Source organism: Eretmochelys imbricata, chromosome 11 (assembly GCF_965152235.1).
Source record: "Eretmochelys imbricata isolate rEreImb1 chromosome 11, rEreImb1.hap1, whole genome shotgun sequence".
Lineage (NCBI taxonomy): Eukaryota > Metazoa > Chordata > Testudines > Cheloniidae > Eretmochelys > Eretmochelys imbricata.
This window is the reverse complement of record NC_135582.1, coordinates 70,872,000-70,890,275: the sequence shown is the minus strand read 5'-3', so window position 1 is coordinate 70,890,275 and position 18,276 is coordinate 70,872,000. Positions and strand designations below refer to the sequence as shown.

General features: G+C 47.5%; 1 protein-coding gene across 1 annotated transcript in view; it reads right to left on the bottom strand.

The window, feature by feature from the left end:
* Positions 1-2,314: 2,314 nt before the first annotated feature.
* Positions 2,315-18,276, bottom strand: part of ASB18 (ankyrin repeat and SOCS box containing 18) — a 34,896-nt gene continuing 18,934 nt past the window's right edge. The window contains exons 3-5 of the mRNA XM_077829383.1: positions 11,985-12,489; positions 7,589-7,702; positions 2,315-2,500 (exon numbers count right to left, since the gene is read on the bottom strand). Of these exons, the coding sequence (XP_077685509.1) occupies positions 2,315-2,500; positions 7,589-7,702; positions 11,985-12,489 (805 nt within the window). The remainder of the gene's footprint in view (positions 2,501-7,588; positions 7,703-11,984; positions 12,490-18,276) is intronic.

The window sequence follows — 18,276 nt, the reverse complement described above, 5'->3', positions numbered from 1 at the left end:
TTACTTGGTCCTGCCTCAGCACAGGGGACTGGACTTGATGACTTCTTGAGGTCCCTTCCAGCCTGACATTTCTATGATTCTATAAGGCAGTGGTTCCCAAACTTGTTCCGTCACTTGGGCAGGGAAAGCCCCTGGCGGGCCGGGCCAGTTTGTTTACCCGCCGCGTCCACAGGTTCGGCGGATCGCGGCTCCCAGTGGCTGTGGTTCGCGGCTCCAGGCCAATGAGAGCTGCTGGAAGTGGTGGCCAGTATGTCCCTCAGCCCACGCCGCTTCCAGGAGCTCCCATTGGCCCGGAGCAGTGAACCACAGGCACTGGGAGCCGCGATCAGCCGAACCTGCGGATGCGGCAGGTAAACAAACCGGCCTGACCTGCCAGGGGCTTTCCCTGCACAAGCGGCGGAACAAGTTTGGGAACCACTACTATAAGGCATTAGTTTTTAACAGTTAGGGTAATTAACCACTGACCAACTTATCATGGGTTGTGGTGAATTCTCTGTCACTGGAAATCTTTAACTCAAGACTCAAGTTTGGATATTTTTCTAGAAGACATGCTGTAGGCAAACTGGAATTAATTCTGGCAAGTTCTCTGGCCTGTGTTATACAGGAGGTTGGACTAGATGATCACAATGATCCCTTCTGGCCTTGGAATCTCTGAGTTTATCCCCATTTACTGGGTAAAATCCTAGCCCTACAGAAATCAGTGGGAGTTTTTGGCCATTGATGGCAATGAGGCCAGGATTTCACCTACACCTACCTATTTGCTGTAGGCTGGGATGCTTTCGAAAGGAGCCTAAGGGAGGTTGGTGCCCAGTTCCCATTGGCAGACATGAAATAGTGAAACTCATTGGGAGCTGGACACCTGGCTGTCCTTTGAAAATCCCTGCTCCAGTGCCTGAATGTAAGAGGGTTAAGGAGAGGGCAACGGCCATTAGTCTAACGCGCCATGTTTTGGTCAGAACACTATTGTTTTAAATTTGTATTAAATAGATTTAGAAAGGATCCTAAACGTCTTCCCTTAATTTTCAAACAAACACTCCCCAGCTGTCCTGCATTAGTCCATACCAGCGTGATCGGAGGGGCCTCGACATGTGATTAGGCTCAGTACATCGTGACACATGCTCAGAGCAGAGCTGCACTCATATGTGGTGCCAAGAGCATCTTTGGAGATACTGCAAGCTGCTTGTGGTAGGATGGAGCCATTTTAATTTTAATATAGGAATCAAAGAAAAAGTTTGTGTGTATGTAGAGTAGCCAGCTTTCAGCCACAGCCTGGTCTTTAAAGGACAATTAAAATGCTAATAGGGTTTGGTCTCTATTTAGGCTTGGAAGAATTAGATTTTTATTGGCAAATGTCAGTAAATGCTGATTTCACCATACACACACAAAGTGATGAAAAAATATTTCCATTGATAATAATCAAAATTTACAGATAGGCAAAGACAGACAAATATTGCTTGAGAACTTATTAGAGTCAAAGTCCAGCAATTTAGAGTTTAGAATTAGGCTTGTTACAAATGGACTAGCAAATGAATAGTAAAAGTAGGGGTGATTTCCTGATTTAAGGCTTTGTATATTTTGACATGTGATGTTGACAGTTTGTGCTTGAGTGGCTTATAATGCTTTGACTTTTTGAATGTTAACAGCCACTGTCATTAATTAATTGTCTGCCCTCACCTAATTTCCTGCAACTTTGAAAATTTTAATTGATAAAAAATGCTTAAAGTCCATAAATTGGTTAACCATGAAAATTTACATATATAAAATTAAAAAGATGCTCAAAAATACTGATATTATCTATCAAAATGATTTAAAAAATAGAATTCTGCCAAGCCTTTCTATATTATAGGTTATCCTCATCAGTTTGAGCATTCTGCCAAAGGTTACAGCAGTGACTCTATTAAGGGCCAAATTTGGCTCTCTTTACTCCTGGGAGTGATACCACTGAAATCATTAGGAGTGCACATGGGTTAGATCCTGCTGATGCTTACACCCATTTAACACTATGCATATGCGTCATCTCATTGACTTCAATTAAGTTTTTGTAACACGTACTACTCATGTCTGTAATATGCTTATAACAGCGATTACTCATTTGTTAACCCGTCATAGACTATTAATAAGTGTAACCTGAACATATAATGTGATTAAAAAACATTCCATACAAATTTTCAACTGAAAGCAAATTTTTAAGTTACAGTGTAAATCCCTGAAAAACAATTATTTATAATGGAAATGACAGATCTGTAATTCTAAAGGCACACACAAAATATACTGTGATATACTACTGAGGATCAGTTAGTAAAAGGACAGCACTTCAAACCAGTATTCCTTCAGGTTCCAGCAGCAGGTAGTTTTGTAGGGGTTTGGGCACAGGCAATAAGGGGATAAGGTAGTGGCATTTGATGCCAAACTTTTTCCGAATGGCACAACGGCACAAATGTTGCAGACCCCGAGGTGTGCATGACAGCATGAAAAAGGATTCGTAAAAGGGCAGATGCATCTGTAAAGCAAGAGAGAGTAAACCTTGAATTCAGTTTTTGGATAAGCTAGATAAAACAGAGAATTTTCAAACTGAAAATCAATAGCATGATTAGATTAAGTAAGGTAACATCATTACCGAAACTTGTTCGCATGTTAAGAAGTTTAGGTACTGGTAGGATTCTCTGAGATGAAACACACCTACAAAAGTAATTCCCAGCAGAAAGGACACACAAAATTTCTGCAGGTACAACACCTCATTGTGGAAAACAGTTTTATTTTTTTGTGATTTTAAATATACTTGACAGCAGAATTCTTCATAAAGCATTAGCATGCTGACTCGAAGTATAGGAGGCATGGAGCTTCTAAGATTGCTGCTTAATCCTTGGTAGAAACAACTGCAGAACGCACAGAGAACAGCCCTTATGTGCCAGCTTTCTTTTTCTTTCCAAGTGTGGCTGGGGTAGATCTACGAGGATCAAAGGATGTAGTAACAATCAACGACTGCCACTGTAGTGCTCATTGCTGCCTATATGCTGCCATCCACCAGTTGTAAACACACAAGGGTGAGATTTTAGCTGGGCTGAAACCTGGTCTCCCTGTCTAACAATTTGATGTGCCCCCAGAAAAGGAAGGGGTGGAGATTTTAAATGTTGTAGCCCTAGGGCTTCGAAGGAGTTTGTTGCCCAGAGCCCATTGACTTTGTGGGGCAAGGCTGGGGGTTTTCAAAAGATTGACAAAGGCCAGGATTGTGCTTTGTAAACCCCAGCCTTATCCCACAGCAGCTAGCTTGGTTCTTATGACCCGAGGACACAGAAACCACAGGCCTGAAATTGGTGAGCTAAGCAGCAACTCTGTTAGTGGAAGGAAGCAACAGAAATAGGGGGTGACGTACTGCATCCATTCAAAGCAGTTCACAAATACACCAACCAACAAATGATGGATCTCTGCTGTGGTTACAGGAGCAGTGCAGAGACTGAATGCTGCCATAAAGAGGCAGCTGATGATTGACCTGGTATGGGGCATTATGCCAGCCCCTTCTTGCCTCCTTAAAAACGAGGAGTCTGGTGGCACCTTAAAGACTAACAGATTTATTTGGGCATAAGCTTTCATGGGTAAAAAACCCACTTCTTCGGATGCATGAAATACCCATGAAAGCTTATGCCCAAATAAATCTGTTAGTCTTTAAGGTCCCACCGGTCTCCTCGTTGTTTTTAAGGATACAGACTAACATGGCTACCCCTCTGATACTTGCCTCCTTAGGCAGGGGGCATATTGGGGCTGGCTAGGAGTAGGGAGGGGGGTTCCAGGTAATAGGAGACATGATGGGGACTAGAGAGGGGGGAATCAGAGTGCAGTATGCTTCATTGAGCTCTGGCTGAAGGAACAGTCCCTAGGGAACAATACTGGCTGGTGCTAGCTAGAGCTAGAGCTGTGCAGTGGCTTTCCGGGACTGGGACGGGTGTAACAGTGGCTTAGAGCCACTCTTGCCTTCCTTCCCTGACCTATGCCAAGTGTGAACTCAGAATATTTGAGGACTGACCCACGGTCGCAGGACTAAGCGGGGAGAGGGGATGAGAGCACATCTAAGGGTAAATCGGAGGTTTGATTGGAGCATGGGTAGGAATACCTGGGTGAGCTTTAATCGAGCTAGCGTGGCAAAAATAGTGGCAGTGAAGATGTGGTGGCACATGAGTACATATTCAGGGTCCCTGGGCAGGCATGTACAGATCACACTGTTGCATCACTCATATGCCTTGACTTCATGGGTGATGGAGCACCCCCGGGGAAAAATGGTGGGTGATGGAGCAGCCATGGGGAAAAATGGTGGGTGATGGAGCACCCATGGGAAAAAATGGTGGGTGCTGAGCACCCACTGGCAGTCCCCCATCAGCTCTCCTCCACCCCCACCCAAGTGCCTCCTGACCACCGTGGGCCCCACAGATCAGCACCTCCCCCTCCCTCCCTGCACCTCCCTCCCACTGCAATCAGCTGTTTCGCGGTGTGCAGGAGGTGGGGGGGGGAGGAGGAAGGAGTGAGGATGGGACACACTCAGGGGAGGGGGTGGATGGGGCAGGAAGAGGTGGTGCAGGGTTGGAGTGGGGGTGGGGGTGTGGCATTGAGGGAAGGGGTGGAGTGGGGGCGGGGCCTGGGACATAGCCGGGGGTCGAGCAGCCCCTGGCACAATGAAAAGTCAATGCCTGTGTCTACACTGCTGTTTTTATCCCTGCTAACTAGATCGAATCTGGTGTGGGTATCCCTAGCTGAACTGCAATATCATCTTAGACTGTAATGTAGACGTTCCCTGAGGAGATAGAGTAGGAGGGAGGGTTGCCCTGTGATTAAGGCTGCAGCCTGGAGACCGGGGTTGTGTTCCCAGCTCTGCCATGGACTCCTTGTGAGACCCTGGGTGACTCCCTTACAGTCCCTATGTCTCAGTTCCCCCTCTGTTGTGAGGCTAGCTGCATTAAAGATTGTGTGGTGCTCAGATGCTATAATAGCTACTCAGATATAGCTATCATAGATATCAAGGTCAGAAGGGACCATCATGATCATCTAGTCTGACCTCCTGAACAATGCAGGCCACAGAATCTCACCCACCCACTCCTGCGATAAACCTCTCACCTATGTCTGAGGTATTGAAGTCCTCAAATCATGGTTTAAAGACTTCAAGGTGCAGAGAATCCTCCAGCAAGTGACCCATGCCCCACGCTGCAGGGGAAGGCGAAAACCCCCCACGGCCTCTTCCAATCTGCCCTGGAGGAAAATTTATTCCTGACCCCATATATGGCGATCAGCTGAACCCTGAGCATGTGGGCAAGATTCACCAGCGAGATACCCAGGAAAGAATTCTCTGTAGTAACTCAGATCCCACCCCATCTAACATCCCATCACAGGCCATTGGGCCTATTTACCATGAATATTTAAAGAATAATTAATTGCCAAAATCTTGTTATCCCATCATATCATCTCCTCCATAAACTTGTCATCCCAAGACCATATGCCAGAGATTGCTTGTGCAAACTATCTAGAACTATAGCAGGGTTCAAAAAAGAACTAGCTAAGTTCATGGAGGATAGGTCCATCAATGGCTATTAGCCAGCATGGGCAGGGATGCAAAACCATGCTCTGAAGTATCCCTAGCCTCTGCTAGAAGCTGGGAACGGGCAATTGGGATTTCACTTGATGATGACCTGTTCTGTTCATTCCCTCTGGGGCACCTGGCACTGGCCACTGTTGGATGACAGGATACTGGGCTAGATGGACCTTTGGTCTGACCCAGTATGGCCACTCTTATGTTCTTATCTAGGGATCATAGTGCCATGAGTTTCTGTATACCAATGCTGCAAAGGTGCCATAATCATCTCATGTTCTAACAGGGTCTCTGCCATCTTCACTCTTCAGTATTTCATCTTTTCAGTGTTCACTCACAAATCTCACCAGGAAGGGACAACCTCATTTCTAGAAACAGCAGCAAAAAGGCTCACACTGAATTCTTCCTGAACTTCTAAATTTTGTTGAGTGAATCCAGTATGAAAGGGACAGGCTTGACCAGACTCCTCTGTATGTCCACGGCAGAGAGACAGCACTAGAAGTGCACGTGCTTCCCCCACTCTTCACACCAACGTAACCTCAGCTGGGACCTGGAGGAATCTCTCCTAGGAACAAGATTGTCGTTCAGATTTCAGTCCTTGGCTTCCCTGCTACATAAAGCCAAATGGTTTCATGATGTGGAAACCTGCATACTAGTAGCGGGCTTGAGACCATCTATTTATTTCACAGACAGGCATCAGAGGGTAACAACTTTTGATCACTATTAATTTTATTATAGGTATGCCTGGCAAGGGTCCTGTGGAAAAAATAGAATGTAATGAAGACTATCATAATGCATATGTCCAAGAGGGGTTGAGTTAAAGTTGCCAGGCATTGCCTAACTATTGAATGCTTGCCTTTGCAATGTTCCTTTAATGTAGGGGTTTTGTGTGTGCAATTATTTCTAGTACAGTAATGCTTAGAGATGCAGACCAAAACTGGGACCTCATTGGGCTCGGTACTGTACAAACATATGGTAAAGAGACAGTCCTCACTCCACAGCATTTACAGTCTAACTAGACAAGGGGTGGGAAGGGACAGAGTGGCTCGTGCAAGGTCCTGCAGCAGGTCAGTGGCACAGCCAGTCTCCTGAGTCCTAGGTAAGTGCCACACCCATTGTACCATGCTGCCTCCAGCTTGGATCGGAGGTAGATCTGACCTAGAGGACTCAGTGTATTCCCCTTTACCCTCAGCTATTCACTGCCACTCCATTATTTTTGTTACTTTCCAACATTTAAAAAAACCAAACAAATGAAAACTAAAGCTATTCTGACCCTCTCTCTTAGAACTGACATTTAGCTAAAAAGGACAGGATTTGTACAGACTCTCAATATGGAGAAAACTGGAAAGAACATTCAAAACAAGCGGTTGGTTGTTGGCCCTTTTGATTGTAACTTTGTATGGTTGGATTTGCACTGTCCATCGCCACTCATTCCTGTGTCATCAGTGCAGGACTTGCAGGGAAGTGATGTTACAAATGCACGTATTGGTTACCACGTTGGGCTTTATTGTGCTCTCATGCTGGTGTAAATCAGGAGTAACGCTTTTTGAACTGATGGCGTTAATCCAGTGTAAAACTGAAGAGATGAAATTTAGGTCTGTTCTATATAAAATGTTCCCAGAGTAAACATTCTTTTTTTAAGGTCAGTTTTAACAAAGTTTAATATTCATTTTGGAGTTGCTCCTTTCCATTTGTGCCATCCACTGGAAACTGTACTTGCCCTTGATGCCATTTGGCTATTTTCATTTTTAGAGCAGGATCCTAAGCTACTGGGTGCAAAGCAGGGGCTCAATTTTTCACTGCCTTGCACCTTATCTGGTTATTTACATCTGTGCAGGGTAGGTGTAAGAGGCAACCATTCTGATGGTGGGAGTGGTGTGGGAAGGAACCTGCAGTGCTCAAGGTCTCATGATGGCACGGCCTCAGGCACTGTGGGATATGAACTCATGTCTTAGGAGGCAAAACTGTGCCACTGGCTATATGCCTATCTAAGAAACCAGCCCACAGCTTTCCTACCTGAAATATCTCCTCTGGAATAGCCTCCCGCCACTGCTCGGAGATGGGGACTTGAGAGTAGGAATTGAAGAGGATTTCAATGATCTCTGGCACAGATGCACAAGACCTCAGCACCTAGAAGAACAAATGTAGAGGTGATGTTGTGAGGTTTCACTGGGGGTCCTGTACCCGCAGTGCCGAAACTCTTAAAAATCCCAACTGGGACGACTGGAGGTTTCACTTTTCATCATGTCACTAGATGAAAGGATCAGAGGTTCCACCAATGACAGCCTAATTATCTGTGTAAACCACTTAGCCAAGGCACTTGGGAATGGTGCACACAACATTAAAAGAAGAAGTTCTGCTCTGTAGCAAGTCCCTAAATCTCCTTCATATGCAAAAATCATTGGAAGGCTTGCTTTTATTGTGAGGTTATTTTCACTGGATGCACCAGTTGCTTTTTCAACGAGAAGTCCTTGTGGTACCTTAGAGACTCAGATTTATTTGGGCATAAGCTTTTGTGGGCTAGAACACGCTCATCAGAACCCATGAAAGCTTATGCCCAAAGAATAAGAGTCTCTAGGGTGCCACAAGGACTCCTCGTTGTTTTTGCTGGTACAGACTAACATGGCTGCCACTCTGAAACCATTTGCTTTTTGGTTACACTCTTTGCTTGTACATAAGCCAGGATAATATTTTCTTTATGCTTTGAGGTAAAAATCAATGAAATGCAAAGCAATAGCAAGATACTTTGATGACAAAAATACCAAGTTGATATGCCCTGGCTCTGTGATAGATTAGATAGATTGGGCACTCTGTTTCTCAGCCTCCACAACAGAGCTAGTTTCAGCCTATCCTAACCCTTTCCCCCTTACCCTCCTATAGACTTCATACACCCATCACCACAAAGCATTTCGTTCACATTTTAATGTTCATTACTCCAGGCAGCATGATCCCAGTGAAAGGTTCCCCCCTCTCAAATCAGATTGAATTTGAGCACGTTCAGAGGCCATCAAAAAGTCATCCCTTTACAAAGCAAAGCACTCTGGGTAAAAATTTTAAGAAGTGTCTAGATGACTTAGGTGTCTAAGGCCAATGAAACATTCTCAGCAGGATAGGAACCTCTCTGATCACTGAAATAAGTTTCCAGCATGTATTTAATTAACACAAACATGGAGGGCAATAAGCCCCTGCACTTTTGAAAACTTTACCCTCTGTTTGCATGTGACCAACATTGCTCATTAAAATGTGATTTAAAGCCAAATGATGCGTGACGTTAAGGGCCTGATCCTGAGAGACACACAGCGCCTCTCAAGGTCAGGCCCCAAATGAGGCGGCAAAAAATATACAGGGTGTGATTCACTACTGTGTGACTTAGACTATGTCTACACCGCGCACCTTTCAGTGACATGGCTGTGCTGCAGCCATGCCGCTAAAAGGCACGCAGTGCAGCTGCTGTTTGTCGGCTGGAGAGCGCTGTTCACACCGATGCTTTTCATCAGCAAAACTTTTGTCGTTCGGGGTGTGTGTGTTTTTTCACACCCCTGACCGACAAAAAGTTTGGTTGTTCACGTTCCAGTGTAGACAAAGCCTTAGAGGAGGCACACCAGCATCAGACTGGACTAACGCAGTGCTGAATTGGGCATGCAAAAAAAAAAAATCACACCGTACACAGTTGTTCACATGAATTCTTAGTGTAGCTGCACTGACTTCAGTGAAGTTACCCTAGGGAGGAACATCACAGATTTTGATACAGATGGATAAATAGAACAACCCAACCTTGCCTCCTTCCCAAACCCAGAACCATTTGTTCATGTCAGGGGTTGCGATGGTCCTTTAAGTCCCCAATGGAACTAATTAGCTGCCTCCCAGGGTTCAGGTCATAGCTGCAGGTCACCTGGTCCTTAGATCAAAGGCCAACAAGCAGCTAACTGCGGATACAGCTCTAGCTGCTTGCAAGGAGCAGGTAGGCACCTGCACAAGGCCCCCAGCTCAGGGGAGAAGGCCCTAGAAAGGGGCCAAGCAGCTGGACATGGTTTACCTGTTTAATTTATCTTGGGCTTTTTTTTGTTTTGTGAAAAAAATTGACATCCTGCTGCAGTTTGAGAGCTTTTATTTGATGCCCTACCTGGCTTAGAGTTTACCAGCTAGATGCTCCCAGCTCTGTTGGTTCTTCCTACACATATGTGAGCACAGAGTAGCCCGTGTACATGGGACAGAGTTCATAACTCAGAAGCCTTCTAGGGCCAGGTTAAGATCTAGGGTAACTCCGTTTTCTTCACTGGAGTTACCCAGAGGAAATGTTTAGTCCTCAACATGTAAGTTAACTGACTACGTGTTGGCAACGTATTTAAAGTTTGTAACCTGCTTTGGGTGCCGTATTCAAATGACGAGTTTCTTAAGAAAAGGATGTAAATCTACCGCAAGAAATGTTTCCCTCTCAACATGGAAGCTAACAGTCACTATTATCATGCTGGGGAACATTTTCCAAAGCGCCTCTGTTGATTTAGGCTCTTCAGGCCTGTAAGCATGTGGGACTCACCCCTGCAGCGCCTTCTGCTGGGGTCCTGGGAATTAGCTCTACTTCCAGCCTTGGAACACCCTCTGCAGGCCGGTGTCCCATTTACGCCGGACCCCCGTGTCCCTCCCGGACGCAGTACCCCTTGTATGTTGGGGTGCTGCACCCTGGCAGTAACCCCTCACTTGCAGGGTCTCCCCTCCCTGGAGAACCCCCACCCTCTATCCCTACCTCGCCTCAGTTGTAGGCTACTGCCAGTCACCAGCTAGCCCCCGCGCCCTGGGGCAGACTGCAGTATGAGCCACTCATCACAGGCAAGGTTGGGTTCGGACCTGCTGCCTCTGTCTAACGTTGGGCTGTCCCCTGCAACTCCAGTACCTGTGGGGGCTAATACTAGGCCACAGCCTGGGGCTTTCCTGGCTGGAGCTCCCCAGCCCTGCTCCAATCTAGGTACTCTGCTTAGGTCCCTGCAGCCAGGTCCCTCCCTCTCACAGGCTTTATAGGGCCAGCCGAGTCTGCTTGGGGTGTAGCCACAGCTGAGGCTGCCTCCCAATCAGCCCAGCCTAAGGCTCCCAGCCCCAGCCCTCTCCAAAGGCTGGCTTTTAACCCCTTTGGGCTGGGAGCGGGTGACCGCCCCGCTACAAACCTCTTGTTGAGGTTCTGGCTGCACTTTTCCCCACACTTGTTCCTCTTTGCACACCCTATCCATGGCCACATGAAGTCGCGAGATCTCCTCGTCAACCTCCTCCTGGCTCTGGCCAAAGTCTCCATCTACAATACCAGGAGGAGGATGTTGGACGAGGGGGTGCTCTGTGACTGCAGGGCCTATTTCCGTTCCTCCCTAGTTTCACGCATCCGGGCAGAGTTCCACTGGGCAGTGTCCGCTGGCTCCCTTGACAGCTTTGAGGAGCAGTGGGCGCTGTCCAGGGTTCTCTGCTCGGTGTCCTCATCCGGTATCCTCATTTTGAACCTCTGACCCTTACTCCGGTCCCTGTTTTTCATTAGTTGTCCCCCGTAATCAGTTGGTCCCTGGGTCCAGTGGTCCCTCCCGCTAGGCTGGGGGAGGGGTCTTTAGCTGTGGGTGGGCTTGCGCCCGCCCACCTCCTGGGTTTTTCCCATACGACCCTGCTACAAGGCCCATTTTCAAAAGTGACTTAGGAACCTTCATCTCATTGCAAACTAGTGGAGCTCAGGTTTCTAAGTCCACTTTACAAATCTCCAGTGACTTGAAAAGAGGTGTAAGTCACTTCTGAAAATGGGACTTCAGAGCCTAAGTCACTTAGGTGCTGTTGAAATTGTTACCCACTGTCACTACACATGAGGTGAGTGGGGCGCTGTTAGCTTGTTGTTCCTGTTCCTACATTGACTAGAACTGCTCACCACTCTCTCAGCGGCCAGCTGAGTACTGACATCGGCCTTTTGAAAGAGGCTTTGTCCTCCCTTCTTTAAAAGAAACGTGTGAATGAATTTAGTGCTCAGGCAAGGTGCTGGGTGGCTGGCCTCAGAGGGCTAATTCCTCTGCTTAGTTACAGACCAGGGACAGTACAGGCAGTTACATTGCAAGTTTCAGCCCTCACCGCCCCACCACAGCCAAAAGGGTCACTTCAAAGGGGGCTAAGAGAGCTGGTCAATCTCTGCTGAGATGGCCAACAAGGATGCCAGTGCTGTGATGTGAACTCCTGTCTGCTGAAAACTTGCCTGAAACCACCAAATCCTTTTCACATAGGCCACTACACAGCCCTGGGCTGCTAACTGCCCTCAGCCATTACTGGCCTGGATTAGAACTAGCAATCAGTTGGCCAACCTTACTGTAGCCCTTTACCGATCCCCTTGGAAAAGGCTCGCTGGTATTTAAGCTGGCTAACTGCCTCTGCCTCTAGCCAATACGTGAGACGGTACCTTCCCGAAGGCCATAGGCCAGATTTTTTGGGAGCCATGGTTCAGTAATGTCTGCACTGTGAGATGTGGCCTCAGTTGCTGCTTGAAGGCTGCGGTCTGTAGGATACAGGACAGGGGGGAGACTCCGTTGTAATCAATGGCATTCACATCCGCTTTATTCTGCAGCAAAAACTGGACCAAGCTGTGACTGGCATTCTTGCAGGCTTTGTGGAGTGGACTCTTCTCCTCTTCATCTGTGGTGTTGACATCTGCTCCGTACTTTACTAGCAATCTGCACATCTGCAAGTAGCTTCCTTGCTCCGCTTGTTCTTTTGCCTGTCCACAAGTCACGCTGAGTGCCGTTTCTTCCCGACTGTTCTTCCTATCCGCACTAGCGCCATACCTCAAGTACAGGAGAGCATGATCATAGAGGCCATGTTTAGCTGCTATGTGAAGGGGTGTCTCCTGTGTTTCTTCACTTGGTAGATCAACCATCGCGCCATACTTCACCAGAAGTTTTGCACATCTGTAATGAAGTGACACGGCCATTTACTGAAGGAGAAATGGAAGCTGAGTTGTTTGACTTGGTTATTATTGGGCCATCTTTGCCACCTCCCATTAACGAGACCACTAAGATTAGAGAAAGCTCTTGGGTGGCCTCCACTGGCTTCTGATGGGACTTGTGCTCCTAATTCACTTAGGTACTATTGGCATGATGGGACACTAGGTTGAAGGAATGGAAACAATGTGGTTAAGGCTGGGGTGGCCCACCTTGACGGGGTGCCGACGCTCATATGAGCAGCCTTTATTTAAAAATGAACTGAAATGTACCGTAAATTGTGTTTTCTTTAAGAGCAATGCACAGAAAAATCTGCCATGTCTGCCTGAGATGGTGGCAGATGCAAGGCAGCCAGCACATGCTGGGCCACCAGAAGGGGAAAAAATGGTGTGTATGCTGTTTTAGAAAACACTCTTAACCTGCTACTTTTCACCAGTGCAGAAGAAGTGAGTCTTTTGGCAAGTTCTGGAGGAGGGAGTGGGGGACGCTTGGCAAGCCAGCGCTGTGTGGGCATCCTGTGTATTGAGGGTGGTGTGGAGGAGCAGGGGGAAGCATAGAGATGAAACTGGAGAAAGGAACGAGGCGGGCATCCTGGGTGGGCTGGGATGTGACCTGAGAGGAGGTCTGAGACAGAGTGGTATGTAGGGTCACTACATACAGAGTGGTATGTAGAACAAGGTTAAGCTTGATACAGTGAGGAAAGGAGAGACAATGGAGGCATTAAATGGGGGTAGATGCTGTGGTCAAATCAGTGGGTGAGATAACTGTGTTTTGAAAGGGGTGGTGGCCAGGACCGGGGTTCGGACACTGTCCCACCCAGGATATGGAGCCCAGCACCAGGCTGCGTCATCACATTGCTGTGTCCGGAAGGGGCTCCACACACACAAGGGAGCCTGCTCAGAATAAGCACGGAGGGTGATGCGCAGGCAGAGCTCTCGGAGCCTGGCAGACAGCACGGCATTGGTGACTTGACCTTGAGGCAAACACCCCGTGGCCCGGTGTAGAGCGCCCTCTGTTCTTCAAACAGGGGCTGTTAAAAGCTGTGAGTCATCAGACCTGGGAAGTCTCCTCCAAAGACATCCAGTTTCCAGCCCCCTCTGCTGGGCTTTTCAGGCAACCTCTCGGGAACGCCAGAGGGGGAGCCTGAAATGATCCCAAAGGCTCTGCATCCTGGCAGGGATGGCTTCCTTGCTTCCCTCTCCCTTATCTATCCAAGGTACTTACATGTCCTCCATCCCCTCAGCGTTTAAAGCATTTATCCTCACAACACTCTCATGTAGTAGTGCAGAGCTGTTACCCCCGGACAGAGGGGACCTGCAGCAAGGAGAGGCGAAGCGATGGCCACACAGGAAGGCTGTAGGGGAGTAGGGAATTGGACCTGGGTCTCCCTGGCAGAGCTACCCAACAGCTGTGGTTTCCCTGCAGAGCCAGCTGGTCAGTGGGGGGTGGGGGTGGGGATGGGGACAGCAGGCTGCAGTGCAGAGTAGGGGGCAGACAGGAAGCTCATCAGCAGGTGAGCAGATGGGGAGGGAGCAAGATTCTTGCTCTCCCTCCCCAGAAAATACTCCACAGGGAGAAGGGGGGATCCCCTGGCCCTGCCAGAGCTTAGGGGAAAAGGTCTTGTTGCCTCAGGCAAGACAGGAAAATCAGGAGTGAGGGGGGAAGGTGAAACTCAAGGAGGAAGAAAAGGAGGACTTGTGGCACCTTAGAGGCTAACCAATTTATTTGAGCATAAGCTTTCGTGAGCTACAGCTCACTTCATCGGATGCATTCAGTTTTTTTCCACTGAATGCATCCGATGAAGTAAGCTGTAGCTCACGAAAGCTTATGCTCAAATAAATTGGTTAGTCTCTAAGGTGCCACAAGTCCTCCTTTTCTTTTTGCGGATACAGACTAACACGGCTGCTGCTCTGAAACCTGTCAAGGAGGAAGCAGGAGCATAGGGGAGGGGGGTGTTAGAGAGGATTATGGAAATGTGGTCATGCATATTCACTGAGCATGCATATTGGGGTACTATTTGCATAATCCTCCAAATCTGCAGCCTCATTAACACTGGAGCAAGGTGAGAGCAGCTCGCTTCCTGCATGCCATGGCTGTGCCTAGCAGTTAGCTAACCTCTGCAGCTTTCAGGACTGTGGTCCACACAGCCACCCACAAGTGCTTTCCAGGCACGGGGAGAAAGGTGGTCTTCTTTGGCTTATGTGAAAGAGTCTTCTATCCCCAGCTGTTTAAAAGTTAAGGCTGTGACTCTGGCTGATTGCTGTAAGTGCAAACATTGGGCTAAGGTCCAGAGCCTTGTCCACACAAGGAGAAAGGAAGGGCACTGGTTGGAAAGGTTCACACTCAATACCAACCCCAGGCACTTTACAAATGTTGAATGTAAGTGCCTGGTTGCAATGCCTTGGGCCATGATCAGGTCTGGCTGTGTCAGTGTAGCCTGCTGTGGTTTCTTCTTCATATGGATGGGGAGCCACAAGCAGTAAAGCAACGATGCTTCAGCCAGTCCTCCCAGTGCCACCCAGCAAGGGCTCTGGGCACCACATAGTAGGTGCTCCTGGAGACCCCGCGTCCACTGGTACAGGCAAGGTTACAAGGCGGGCACTGCATGTGATGTGCCAGAAAGGTTTTGTCAAAATCAATGTTGCTCTGGAGACACATTAAACTATTGCAAGGACACATGAGACAATCAGCCAGTTCACGCAATCAATGTGTCTGCAGTCATTTCATCTCTTGGTGTAGATAACAGCCCCGCAGTGTTATGCAGACTATCCATATAATCCAACTCTTGTCTGACACGTATGCCTTAGGGCAAGGGTCTGTGAGTAGGCGGTAGGTGGGAGGCAGTGTGGAAAGGCAAGGTTCTTTATATAGATGTCAGCTGTAAGTGAATCAGGGAATGAGTCTCAGCTGAAAACATCAAACCCACTGTCTGGACCTTGGCTGCTGGTGGTCAAGGCTGTTCACGCTGGTATTGAGCCAGAATAACTAGAAGGGAACAAAACTTCTATAGCTACTTAATGCATTGACTTGGGCTGCTTTGAGACACATGGGGTGCTGTACATGGGCAGGTTTGGCATTAAAAATGCTTTCTCCACCCATTTCTGACAGTGCCACTTAAGTGACCAAAACTATCGCCTATGCCTTCTCCAAGTTTCAGAAACTAGTAAAGTGCTGAAACATATTCCCTGGCTCTCCAAATGTAGCGCAACTTTACTCACACTAGAATGGTCTATTTGCAAATTGTTGCCAGAGAAATCTCTCAATAGCCTTGCATCAATGGGAGAACAGATGTTTAAATTGTGAGGTTAAAACTTTGAGTTGGAAGAGAATTGGGGCATGGGTGGCAATTATCCAACAAGAACTACTTTTCCGGTTTGTTGTCTTCCTTGGTCAAGCTCTGCAGTCTTTCCTGAGTCCCTCCTTATTCAGACAGAAATCCCACTGATGTCTATGGGAGTTTTGCTTGAATAAGGAATGTAGGATTTCACTCCTTGTGCGTACTGCAGGGGAACACTTCCTTTCTTGGTTCAAGCCCACCGAAAGGAGTGTATTTTGTGAGCAGTGTACAGAATTGCTTGCTACCCAACTTTGGGGACTGTCCCATGTGGCAGCACCTGCCATTTCAAGAAGAACAGGGTTTGTGTTTAAACAAAAACATTCCTGTAATACAAATTATCTTGGAAATTTGTAAAAGAGTGATCTCAGATCGGGGAGGCTGCCATGAAACCTTGGCCATTAAAAGGACACCCCCCCCCTTTACAATATTCTATTTACAGCACAGAATGCCTTCTGACAAACAGAAGGGGGTTAAAGATAAACAGTCCACACCAATGGTTTCTTAATGCAAGTAAGTGAATGTGATAAGCCAGTCTAAACGAATCAAAATTACTGCTACTTTTTCTACTAGAAGTTGACGTTGTAACCGTTGTAACGGTGACATGGTGGCAAAACAATGTCAAATTCTGCAGTACATGCAAAGGGCAGTTGGCACCCATGCCAGTACAACTGGCCATGCTGTGATTAGGATTTCTATTAGGTAATGAGAGGAGGGCAGCAGGGAGGAGGGGAGACTCACAGGTAATAATGCAAGACCTTGAAAATATTCTGGGATGTAGATTTCATAGTAGAGACTGATGTGACAGTATTGGGCTCAGCTGTACAGCAATCCCTATCTCACGGATATTGTCCACCTCTGATTTATTTGGTTCTATGTAGATATTTACTCTCCTTTGTGGCTTGGCCAGTAAAAATCCTGTCTAAAGTTTCTTCTTATGTATACTGTGCACCTATTTTGCTCAGATATGCTTCTACAGAGTTTAGTGATGTTCAGTGCTTATATTTAACTGAAATGAACCTTGCTCAGGTCCAGATTGACTCATGCAAACTTCAAGCAGGTTTTCTTCCCCCTAGCTCTCCTTATACATTGCCATTTGGCTTTGGTGCCTAGAACAGTCTGAGTTGTAACCATGTTAAAGACTACCAGGTGCCTAATGAAAAATCTGTTTGGATACCCTTCTGACAACATGTTATGTAGCTACTTAATTCTTCTCTCTTCTCTAATTTTTCTTTCATTAAATGGTTATATTTCCATGGAAATTGGAGGTAAGGGCTAGATCCCCAGCTCATCCAAATTGACGTAGCTCCATTTGGCCCTTTGGTTGTGGAAGATGACCTGTAAAGGACAAATGAAAATCAAACTAACCTCAGTACTGTAGTCTTGGTTTAGGAAAGCCCTTAAGCATATGTGTATACCACTGTTTGGTGCATGTTATGTGTCCCCCTCTGTAACCAGTTCACAGTCTGCTACAGGCCCAGGTTCTTTAGATCAATCTATAGAGACTCAAATATTTAGCTCTGGAGGTCCCTGGTCCAATCTCCACTGTTAGTCAAGATAGTGGCTATCACATAGCAAGGGCGCATGGGGACTTGAACTGCTGTAGGCCTGAGAATGAGTGTCTTCTCTCCAGAGGAAGCATGTAACCCACTGGTTAGTGTACTGTAACTCCTCACTTAAAGTCATCCCGGTTAACGTTGTTTCATTGTTACGTTGCTGATCAAATTAGGGAACATGCTCATTTAAAGCTGTGCAATGCTCCACTATTACGTTGTTTGGCTGTCTGCTTTCTCCACAGCTGGCAGCCTCCCTACGCCCCCCCCTTCCCACAGAGCCTCCTGCCTGCCGGCAGACCCCATGGATCAGTGCCTTCCCATTCTCCCCCTGCCTCCTGCCGGCGGTAATCAGCTGTCTTGAGGCTTGCAGGAGGCAGGAGGGAGGAGCAAGGACTCGGTGTGCAGGCTCCCCCTCCCTCCCCTGCCTCCTGAACACTGCAAACCAGCTGATTGCCCCGGGCAGGAGGCAGGGGGGGAAGGAGTGGGAGCCTGCACGCCCAGTCCTCACTCCTTCCCCCTCCCTCCTGCCTGCTAAACGCTGCAAGCCAGCTGATCGCCCCCGGCAGGAGGGAGGGGGGAGGAGCAAGGACGCAGCATGCAAGGTAAAGGGGGAGGTGGTGGGGGGGAGAAGAGGAGGGTCAAGGGTGGGGGCTTGGGGAAAGGGGTGGAGTGGGCAGGTTGAAGGTTGAGTGATGATGATCCTGACAGCGAACGAAGCTCCAAAGTGATTAGGGGAGTTGGTCATCTAATGACTTGCTATAAAGAAATTTACAAGAAAAGGAAAGGAAAGCAAAACAATGTCTAGATGTTTTTTTTGAGTTCAGAAAGTTCAGCAAGAGGAGCAGCTGGACAATCCACCCTCTT